This window comes from Electrona antarctica, assembly GCF_951216825.1.
Source record: "Electrona antarctica genome assembly, chromosome: 14".
NCBI lineage: Eukaryota > Metazoa > Chordata > Actinopteri > Myctophiformes > Myctophidae > Electrona > Electrona antarctica.
The window spans coordinates 15,694,945-15,706,336 of NC_136795.1; the positions used below are offsets into that span (position 1 = coordinate 15,694,945).

The 11,392-nt window shown below is 42.6% G+C and overlaps 2 protein-coding genes across 2 annotated transcripts; both read right to left on the bottom strand.

Moving 5' to 3' along the window:
• Positions 1–111: 111 nt before the first annotated feature.
• dhrs7b (dehydrogenase/reductase (SDR family) member 7B) lies at positions 112–6,128 on the bottom strand. The gene is made up of 7 exons (XM_079519588.1): positions 5,977–6,128; positions 4,386–4,569; positions 3,353–3,471; positions 2,727–2,937; positions 2,153–2,245; positions 1,689–1,841; positions 112–1,540 (listed from the first exon to the last, which is right to left on the bottom strand). Exons 2-7 carry the CDS (start codon positions 4,528–4,530, stop codon positions 1,335–1,337), a joined length of 927 nt encoding a protein of 308 aa, XP_079375714.1. The 5' UTR covers positions 4,531–4,569; positions 5,977–6,128; the 3' UTR covers positions 112–1,334.
• A 2,410-nt stretch (positions 6,129–8,538) lies between these two features.
• Positions 8,539–11,049, bottom strand: tmem11 (transmembrane protein 11). Its single transcript, XM_079521569.1, has 2 exons — positions 10,921–11,049; positions 8,539–9,789 (listed from the first exon to the last, which is right to left on the bottom strand). The coding sequence occupies exons 1-2, from the start codon at positions 10,965–10,967 to the stop codon at positions 9,273–9,275; spliced, it is 564 nt and encodes a 187-aa protein (XP_079377695.1). The 5' UTR covers positions 10,968–11,049; the 3' UTR covers positions 8,539–9,272.
• Between the last annotated feature and the right edge of the window lie 343 nt (positions 11,050–11,392).

An 11,392-nucleotide genomic window follows, 5' to 3' on the forward strand; every position in this document is an offset into this window, starting at 1 on the left:
CCTATTCTTGGCATGTCATAGGCAAACATTTGGTGAAAATAGCAGATCTACTCGCTCAAACCACGTCACGCTGTGCTGAATTGTGAGTTTGTGGGTTGGGTTATATGCAAAGAGATTCGGTGTAAAATCTAAAATGACACAGATGCTTTCCTGGTTTTAATGGATTTAAAAAATGGTTAAATGACATTCAAATGCTTATGCATATTAATTAGCATTAACTGTTATTCCCCATGGCTGAAAAAGGAGTTGTGATGTCACAAGGTACAACTCCATAGTCCTAGGCAAACAACTACAAGAAATACCACATGTCATAACCAGAATTTAGTCTTCTGAACAAACACTGAACACTGCTGTAAAGCTATTTTGTTCAAACAGTTAACAGACACTGCAACATTTAGCACACATTTCAATATTTAGTTCTGAAGTTTGTCTGAAAGAGACACTCATGTAAAATGAATGTAAAATGTAATATTTCACCACTCTTGGAATGGAAATCGTAATGGTGACTGAAAGAAGGCTTTGTACTGTCCAACACTCTCTGTTAACGCCAAGATTCCTAAGTATTGTTCCCATTTCTGTGGATGTCAGTGATATTCTATAACCGCCAATGTTCTGGTAGTGGGCTGTCCCATTTCAGTTAGGCCCACCTTTAAAATCCATTGGCGCCAACTGTGCCGATTCCGCTGCTGTGGTCTGTGATCTGTATAACCTCTATGATACGGCATTCCAAAAGTCATTACTTGGACCCACAATCTCTGTGAAGCTTCTCTCTCTTGCGTTCTCACTCTACCATACCCTATACAAAAGGGGTCTTCAACAGGGGGGTCCTCAGAGTTACTACAAGGTGGCCGCCAACTTTTCTGTGAGATTTTGACATTGTCATTAACCACTTGTCTTGAACTCTATCATCCCTATTCTGAGGGGAACATTAGTCGAATATAGCATATCTACAAGCTCACAACACCTCGCATTGCTAGCTTGCTAGATTGCTAGCTATTTTTGGCAAAGGGGTTTGGTGTAGAAGGGAAAAAAGCAGACTAAGTACAGAGTGAAAGGTCAGTTTTACAAAGTATTGATGGTTTAGTGGTTAAATGTCTGAAAATACACAACATGAATCCAACATGATAGTGCTGTCAAACAAGTCTATGAAGCCATCTATGAAATTATTATTTTTTAAATCTGCAACACAATTCTATGCCATATGTAGTAGTGGGGGTCCTTGCTTCATCTCCCTCTCAACTCAAGGGTTCCTTGGCCTGAAAAGCGTTGAAGACCCCCGCAATAAACTGAAAATAAACACATGCCCCTTCGACCGCTTGCCGTACCTCCGTGTTTCATTCAGCTTTAGGTTTTTCTTCCTTGCGAGCACGTGAGGACATGAGCTTGAAGAAGAGCGCGGGCCACAACGTGCGGAGGTAGACGGCGAGGGTGGGCAGCGTCTCGGCCAACAGGACGTCTTTGCTCCTCTGACGGACGGCCTTCAGAACGGCCCGGGCCACGTCGCCGGGGTCTCGGCCCGTCGCCGTGGTCTTGTCTAAAACTGAAACCAGTGCAGGGCGAGGAGTTCAAGAGGTTACCGTTACACCATCAGATCCAGGCAGCAATATGTGTGTGTGTGTGTGTGTGTGTCACACTGTACTGACTGTAGCATCATAATAGCCATTTTCTTCTATGTTCCATTCTCTTACCTCCATACTTGGAGCCGTCCCCTGTGACAGCATTGAGAGATAGGTTGGTTCGGATGTAACCAGGGCTGATGACAGTCACTGGGATCCCATAGCGCTCTACCTCTGCTCTTAAGCAGTCAAAGTAGGCCTGGGTGGCATGCTTGGAGGCAGCATCTAGCCAAAGTGGAAAAGAGCATAGTTAGCATTGATAGTTACAAATCATAGGTGAACAGGGGAACACGATATAGTGCTCTCCCGTCTCTATTTAACAAAAAATGATCAACAACGTTTTGCCCGTGTAGATGAAGCCTTACACGGCCGAAACGGTGTTCATTCTTTTTGCGACGGGAGAGCTCACAGTGAGCTTGTACATCTGCTATTTTTGAACATTTCTGAAAAATCTTGAAAGTGTGAGAACTACTGATTTAGAAGACATTTGCAGAATCAGCCTCAGGTCTTAGGATGAATGATGTAGGAGTACTCACAAGCTGATCTGTAAGGAATAGCTATTTTCCCCTGAACACTGCTGATGACCACAATATGGCCACTGCGACGGCGAACCATAGAGGGAAGGATGGCTACAGGTGAAGGAAAGAACAATGACAATGTGGAAAAACACATACAAAAAGGAATATGGTGCGAATGCTTTTTCTGCCTTTATTGATAATAAACAGTGAATAGACAAAGACCTATACCTTTCAAGCCGGGATTACCAATGCTGGATTTCCAGGATGACAAAAACAATGAGAAAAATTAGCTCTAGGCGTCACTCACACATAAAAGACAGGGTGCTCTCTCGCTGTCCTTGGGGGAGAGGGGGCAGAGCAGCTCGCAATTCATTTTCAATGAGAGTCAAGTGGTTTTGATGAGACAAGCTTGCTCCATGGCTGTGTGGTGGTGGGAGGGGGCAGAACACAGCCACAGAGAAAGCTTGTCTCATCAAAACCACATGACTTCCATTGAACATTAATTGCGAGCTGCTCTGCCCCCCCTCTCCCCAAGGACAGCGAGAGAGCACCCTGTCTTCTATGTGTGAGCGACGCCCTAGAGTAGACTAACCTTGTGTAAGAGCGACTGGCCCAAAGTAATTTGTGTCCATGACGTTCCGCTGCACCGACAGGTGCGTCTCGAGGATGCTGCCCCGGTAACTGATGCCGGCATTATTTATGAGGACGTCCACCTGGCCATAACACCTCAAAACCTCTTCTGCTGCGCTCTCCACTGTGTCAGTGTCAGCCAGGTCAAAGGTCACAACACAGGGGGTGTGTGTCTACGAAGAAACACATGCAAGCATGCACACACACGCCCGGAATGATTTTATTGGACACCTGATAAAAATAACGGACATAACCATTTTAATGCATGAATGACAAGCAGGTGCATAAGCATTATATTTCGGACTGAAAAACGATTAGGAGTAGGATACAGAAAATTATTACAGCTACATCTCGCACAAAGGAGACTGTGTCTCCATAGGGAACCACTGCTGGTTCATCAAATTATTGGCTTTTACAAAAAAAAAGATCTGTGAATTCACGTCTCCATGGGGTGAGTAATCGATAGGAAAACCCTTTTTCTTTTTGGGTGAACTATCAGTTTAAACATTTTAGATCATCACTAAGCATCTGAATCTTTTAGTATTGTGGTTGTGTGCGTGTATGCTGTGCGTGTGTGCATGTGTGCACCTGTCGCTGCATGTCCGACAAGCTTTCTGTAAGCTCCTGGACCACTGCCTGTAGCCGGGAGGCGTCTCGTCCACAGAGCACCAGTCGCGCTCCTGCAGCGTGGAAGACCCGTGCACACTCTGCAACCACACACACACACACACACACACACACACACACACACACACACACACACACACACACACACACACACACACACACACACACACACACACACACACACACACACACACACACACACACACACACACACACACACACACACACACACACACACACACACACACACACACACACACACACACACACACACACACACACACACACACACACACACACACACCTCTTAATATCCACAATCTGCAACCACACACACCTCTTACTCCACAGATTATCGATTATTCATTTTAATAATCGATTTCGGGCCCTATTAACGATTCTACATCTACTGATGCACAAACTTGGACACATAATCAGTGTTGTTTCCTGGAGTCACTGCCGTGTTTCGGGTCTTGCAACAGACTCCCTCCTCCAGGCAACCCGGCCGAGGCTGATCAGACCCCGGCCTGTGTTCAAGTGGCATGCTACCGCCCCCACTGTCTCTTGGGGGCTTAGGGTGGCAGGTGAGTCGTTAGCAGGTGTTGGTGACACTATGAGGCTCTGGGCACTGTGTGTTGCCTCCGGGCCAGGCTCCTCCTGCGTTTGACCAGAAATTACTTCTGTGCGTTGTGTCGTCGGTGTCAACAAACCTCTCATTCTGCCTTTGATTTTGAAACCCTTTCAAAATCAGGTTTTACCGCAGTCTGTAGCTTTTGAGTTCAGAAGTAGTTGTTTGGGCTGCAAACCCTCTCTCTCTCCAGATGGCATGTCACATCAATAAAAATTAAAAAACTGCTTCTCGATTATTCGATCAATCTACATTCAACATAATCTAAGATTAAGTCGGTAATTCGTTCTGAATGTCGGCTTCGATATATTTTCAGCTAATAGCCCAGCCCTAGAATGTTAATGTAGTGTATGAATGAGGCCTAACCTTTCCCTAGGCCAGAGCTGGCTCCCGTGATGACCACCACAGCATCCTGGATAGCGGCTCCCGCCCGGAGACGGACGAGCACGCGGTAGAGCAGCAGGACGCCCACGGTGCCAAGGACCAATGGCAACATGCCGCCTGCCACCATCACGTGGCCCTGCCCCCGCTACACCACACACAACCTATCCTAATAGAAATGAAAAAAAGTAGACAAATCATCAGACAGTGAATCATTATAAAGACCTGAGGCCGTTTCTACAACTGGCCTGCATAATCAGCAGTACTCCAACACTTTTTAATGGGTTAAAAACAATGGCAAATAAAAAACGGACCCGAGTTAGTCAGCTGCAACTGGACCGTTTTTTCCCCGTAAAAGCATCTAAGCGACAAATCTCTTCGCCAAAATAGCCGTATCTACACAAGCTCATAACGTGTCGTGCTGACAGTGAGCTTGCAGATCTGCTGTTCGGGCCAACGTTTCCCCAGAATAGGGGGTTCAAGTGGATGACATTCAAATGGTATGGCCAAAACAAGATGCCGCTGTTCCAAATCTCAATGACTGATAAATTGCCTTCATGAGCACACAGTATTTGAAGGGTTAGAGTCAGAGTTAGAGCTTTGAAGCTTAAAGTGGCCATGACCTGTGGGTCTATTCTGTTGACCCAAAAGTACGGTTTTAGAATGAAAAGGGAACCATGGGTGGTGTTGTGATATTTGGATCAGTTTGTTAAACCTGGCACTTTCCACAGCAGAACACACGTCAGTAAAGCAAACAGTGACAGCTGCTATTATATAGGCCTATTATGCACACAAACACACACCAGAGCATCACTTGTCCATCCCTCACTAATAAGGAACTACCATGAATGTGCCCATGAGCAAGACACAAACCCCACAATCCCTATAAGTGACGAATTTAGTGCTTGTGTGACCAACAAAATATGACATACGCAAAAACAAAACCTTAAAACTTAAGGGTAAGAGATTTTAACTTTTCTACTTATGACTAAATATATCCAAGCTAATTCCATAACAAGCTTTACTAACTCACTCATGAGAATCAGAAACAATCTCAGTAGCTATGGCACAATTATGTTTGGTACTAAATTTCAAGTAAAGCACACAACAATGTATCACATCTGAATCCCCCCCCCACCGCCCCCCCCTTTTTCCCCTCACTGTATATATTTCTTTTCCCTTTTTACCTCCTTTATGATGAATTCCTGTTCTGTCTATAGAAGTGTCTATTTGTACGTCTCTAAATGTTTTGATGATTTGAACATGGTGGACCCTATTGGAAACAAGTGTAATGCTTAATTGGGTCGTCCACTCACAGTTAACAGCCTTTGTATTGAGTTTGTGCTTGAAATGTACTGTAATTCTGCAAACTGTTAATAAATTCTTCAATCAATCAATCAAAAGCTTGTTACGTATCATATGCATTGCAAGCAAAAGTCAGACTCGATCAAATACATGAGTCTTGATCCAGGGCTACACTGAATGAAAATAAATGTTTGAGCATATTTTAAATCGTGGTTCCCTAATTACACACGCCAGAAAACAATGTTTGCTTTGTTTTCCTGAGTTTACTCACCACCAGAACAGAATAACAAGCAACAGAAGTATGTTATAAGCACACCACCAGTTGTTGTGGTACACTGAGATCCAAGTCCTAAACGGTGGTGAAACTGCTGAGTGGTGAACCCAAACGAAAGCTGCTAGCATGGTTGAGCACCCGGAAGTGTATTTGTTGGTACGCCTGGCAATGGCATTGTGGGGATTGGAGTTTATTGTGCATTATTGGCACCATGGATTTCTGAATGAATGCCTTCCTATCTCTCGGACTTTCCGACAGTGATAGTTGACTTGATTATGCTGTAATTCAGTGTAATTATTCCACTGAAGAACCTCCAGCTCCATGTTGCGGTTGCACTTACCCTTGTCTTCTTTCTTTGTTGCTGGGATTGAATGGTTGGTGAGTTGCTGTCTGCTGACGAGCACTCAAGTTTGAAACAAATAACAGGTAGGCTATAATAAAGATTTAAAAAAAAGATACTACACATAGCGTACCATAATTCCCATTTCTGTTCAAGTTAGTTTGAACCACTTTCTGGGATGAACCTCAAATATTGCCAACTGGTTTCCATACTGATAAAACAACTGATAAACTGTAAATAATTATATCTCTTCTCTTGAATATACCTAGGTCTGTCACATTTTTTACATAATTGCCTAATTGCAAGTATTGGAGATAAGTGCCAAAAAAATGCATAATCATTTCCATGTTCAAAGTTTTTCATACAGTAGTGTAAATAGCAGATCTACAAGCTCACACCTTGGATTGACTATTTCCACTATTGTTTTTTGGGTAAATATAGTTAAGTGAAGTCAGTTTTTTCTTTGTATATTTAGGTTATGTGAACTTCAGGTTATCTGACCTGTAGTAACTCCAAAGCAGTAGCACAAAATATAATTAATATAGAATAGCAAATTTGTGACACTCGTCATAGTAAAATCTAAAATCGTGGCAGCCCTACATACATATAGTGACTGCCCCCCCCCCCCCCCCCACAAGCTAATGGAACATATGGAACATACAGTATAAATAGAGCCTTGTCCTACAACACCCACTTCATTTATCCCAGCATTGTCATGTACGGTAGATCTTGGACTGTCACCTTCCTATATTTATCAACGTGAACAGGGGTTGGGGCAGGGCGAACTGCATTCCAACTCCTTACTGAGGTGAAACTAAATCACCACTCTGTTCTGTAGAGGACAGAAAAACATCACATGAACCACCTGTGATGCAGGAGTGACAATCAAATTACAGCAGTTCTACAGTGAAAGGGTTCAACAAGCCTAGTTCCAATTTACGTTTTATTTTAATCATATGGGGGAATTAAGTTTAAAGTCACAAAATGAACCCTGTTAAACTGGTTGTTCTGCATGTACTCCCAACATTGTGCACAAGCTCTATTCTTCTCCCAAAGCTTGATTACATGCAGCAATGTGGGAAGCTGCTACTGTGTATATATAAGATATGGAACTGTCCTAGTGCTAACAAATACATTTGTTTGTTAGCTCCCCTAGACGAAATTAAAGCCTGGGTATCGAGGCTAGCTCCCCTGTAGTAACAGTTGGGAGGAGAGGGAGGGGGGTGGGGGGGTTCTCCTCCCAATCTGACAGTAGTCTAGTAAAGACAAATCCACAAAAGGTCAAAATGCCATTGCAACCTAGAAGGCATTAGAGTACCACAGACGAAAAACAGTCCCCTCCACGAAAAGGCCTTACCCCTTATCCATCATTAATACATTATGGATAAATAGTGTGGACTTAGACAGTTTTTCGTCTGTGGCATTAAGTCTATTCAAGGCCAATTTTAAAGACATTTTGCCAATAATTCTCTGTAATTCTGCCTAGAAAATTGGCCCAGCAAAATAAACATTTACCGTCTACAAGAAGCAAAGAAGCATTTGATTAGACACACTGAACAAGTCCGTTAAAGTGTGTAACAGTATATTTATATTATTGTGATTGTTTGCTCATCTCTCTGAAGTGAATGTACTACCCATGTAGTTTGCTCATAAAATCATCACTTGGATTAGGAAGTAACCTAGCATGGGCAAGAGGAGAAAAACGAGCACAACAAACTGACACACTCAACATTATCTGTAGGGAAAGAACTCAGCCATCTAGGAGGAACTTACTCTTTTTCCATCCTAAATCATTAACTGTAGGCTGCTTTACATATATTAAGTTAATGTGTGATTACTAGTACACCATGTACATTTTTAGAGGGCATTTGAGCAATGTCACTGGAAAAAACCCTATACCTGTGAAATTCTTTAATTTTTACAGTCCATGGTGAAATTGAAAGATGATCTTTCTGGCTCATAATAGCAATCACGTCCGTGTACACAAGACACTCCCACAGAAGGTGCTGTTATTTGATCTAGGGGTCGATCCACCATCGCCTCTGATATTTTATCTTTTCTGTACCATCAGCTGTTTGGGCAGATCTGCTGGTCAATAAAAAGTAACAAAATAAAAATCACCCTGTACTAAACGCATCCGTTCCCTTGGCTTTATTGCCTGTGGCAGTGCTGGTTACTCCATGCATCTTGCGATATCATTTAATTTAGTTCAAACGCTGCATGTTTGACAAGTTATTTTATTTAACATTATGTTCATTTAAATTACGCTTTGTGTCATTTTAACTTTTTAAACAGTGACATTTTAAATATTGCAATTAAATTAACTAAATCACATTGGCACTGAGGAAAAACATCAGCCGACCCCTAATTTGATCTCGGTTCAGCATATTGTGTGGAATTGCTTTAATAAAATAAAATAAACATTTTTAAAAATTATATACAGAAAAGTGAGTTTGAAATATCCTAATGTTTAATGAAAAGATGGCGTACTGATCAGCAAGAAAGGGAGTACAGTAAAACTACGACAGGGAAAAGGAGCTTGCGTACACGCAAAAACATGTCAGTCCATTTCAACCGCAACACTGACTCAGTCCACAGGAACTGCTTCTATACCCTTTGTACACTGGCTTGGGGTGTATTAAGGATGCAGGAGGTGGAGGGCGCAGGGAAGGAGGCGCAAGGGTAATATGGAGATAGGTGTGCTGGCGACACAAGTAAAGAAAATGGAAAAGAAAAACAATTCCTTCTAGTTTTAGCTATATCCCTCTGATCAATCAAAGTTCAAAATGGAAGTGCCACCACCACACATGTGGAGCTGACCCCCTGACCCTGATAACAGCTTCCACTTGGCTCACTTCTGGGGGTGGGTGGTTCTTTTTTTTGTCATTTTCTTTTTTGTTTGTTTCATTTTCCATTTTTTTCTGTTGGTTCTTAAATCCTCTTCAGAGCGCGATCATACAGCGTAGAGTTCGTAGATCTTCTTGGCGCAATAGGCCAGGGCGGCCAGTGCTATTGTGTTGTGGAGTCTCTTTCTGTGGACGTCATCCCTGCGCACCAACACCACGGGCGAGGAAGAGGTGAGGGTGTGCAGGGGCAGCCGTGAGAGTTTTTGGCTGTCGTATTCCACCTGGTACTTGCAGCAGGGATCAAACTGCCAGGAAATGCCGTACAAGGCGGCGCAGGCCACGCTCAAGGCGCCAGCGGGCAACACCACGTAGCGCGTGTACTCAGGCGGTAATGACAGCGGTGTGAAGAGGCAGGCAGCGCCCGACAACACAGCCGTCTTGTGAAGGCAGTTGCCCACAGCAACCCAGCGGGCCGTCTCATCGCCAATGCGTGTGGGCTCGATCACAATGTATTTGTACTGGGCCTCCAACGCCTGCTCCAGCTCATACTCAAACTGGTCCTGTGCATTCTCCCCATTGTAGATTTCATGCACTATGTAGCAATCTGTTGCCGCCATCACTCCCCTGTACAAGAAAAGACAGAAGGAATAGTGGGGTGGAGCATTAATATCAGAAGAAATTGACAAAATAAATGTACATTTAACACAAAGTCTGTCGACCGACCCAAATTCACCATACACATTTGTGATGATTCATGCTTACTGTGTATGTTTGCTTATCAAATCCCATGCATATTCCTTGTCATACACCAAATGTATTCATGTATCCATGTCCTCCATCTAACATACTGTATGTTAATTAAAACCATAGGTGTTTTAAAGCCTGCTTCGAAAAGAAGAAAAAGCATCCAAAGTTGATGAATTAATGTGAGTATGGTCAAATAGATTTTTTTATATAAGCTTTTAAGTGTTTATTTTCCCATAAGACATATGAATGGCTTTTACACTGAAAACCTGTTCCCATTTTAAGATTGATTGACCCTTTAATTTATTATAGTTGGGCTACTGAATGCCCAGTGTTTTGTATATGCATCTATGAAATCCAAGATTGTATTTATCATCACATAAGAGTAACGTGGTTTTCTGTCTTAGCAGTGGCATGAGAATGGCTGGAAAACCCAGAGCCCATGTTTGCTCGCCATTTCAGGACTTAATGTACATATGAATGTTAAAAGAGCACTTAAAGAGATACGACTACAACGACATTGGAAACGCTTATAAGAGAAACTTAAGTTTATCGAGTAGACGGAAGCGTTAGATAACGTTAGCTTGGCTAGCATACATGGTGTAAAGTTGTCCAAGTTAGATACCATTTTGTTATAAGACCAGGTCAACAAATACAGCTAGCCAAAACAGACTAATTCACCGAGGTGTGGGACATGGAATAAATCACATTCTTCAGATCAACGCGAGGCTGGGGAGAACGTTGCCATAGTTTAATCGGACAGTGTAAAACAACATCACGAGTAGATTGCAGATATCGAGCCACTTTGCAAGCTAACGTTAGCCGTGCACACATTAGCCAGCTAACGTTAGCTAACACAAGGGAGAATTCCAGTTATATTTGTGTTGTTGTAAAAGACGCCAACACCAAACAATATGGGCGCTAGGAAAGCGACACGTTGTGACATAGACGACAAAAAGTTCTACTTTTAAAAGAAGTTGGTTGAATGGTACAGGATGTAATGTAACTGACCTCTCCCTGTTTACTGGGACACCGCGCCTCCTTCCCAGCGACGCCATGTTGGAGAATACAACACTGATTGCGGCTGACGTTTAACTGCACCGGTGCACTGTGGGTAATGTAGTTTATTAATATGTATTTTATTTAATTTCAATTATTATTTTCACACTCGTATAAAGGTAGTAGGCCTACTTAAACCATTTGTATAGCATGTGTATCAGAGGTTATGAATACATTAAGTAAATAAAGACAACCGGCTGGCTTATAGGCAAGCACTTAGCACATTATATCGATTTGATTGATTGAAATATGTATTAACAGTTTGCAGAATTACAGTACATTTCAAGCACAAACTCAATACAAAGGCTGTTAACTGTGAGTGGACGACCCAATTAAGCATTACACTTGTTTACAAGAGGGTCCACCATGTTCAATTCATCAAAACATTAAGAGACGTACAAATAGACACTTCTATATAGACAAA

Excerpts from the sequence above, each read along its gene's own strand:
- dhrs7b (XM_079519588.1), bottom strand. The coding sequence starts at position 4,530 with ATGGTGGCAGGCGGCATGTTGCCATTGGTCCTTGGCACCGTGGGCGTC. Across the intron at positions 3,472-4,385 it reads CAGCTCTGGCCTAGGGAAAG|AGTGTGCACGGGTCTTCCAC; the intron begins GTTAGGCCTCAT and ends GTGTGGTTGCAG. Across the intron at positions 1,541-1,688 it reads GGACGGCTCCAAGTATGGAG|TTTTAGACAAGACCACGGCG; the intron begins GTAAGAGAATGG and ends CACTGGTTTCAG.
- tmem11 (XM_079521569.1), bottom strand. The coding sequence starts at position 10,967 with ATGGCGTCGCTGGGAAGGAGGCGCGGTGTCCCAGTAAACAGGGAGAG. Across the intron at positions 9,790-10,920 it reads GTCCCAGTAAACAGGGAGAG|GGGAGTGATGGCGGCAACAG; the intron begins GTCAGTTACATT and ends TTTCTTGTACAG.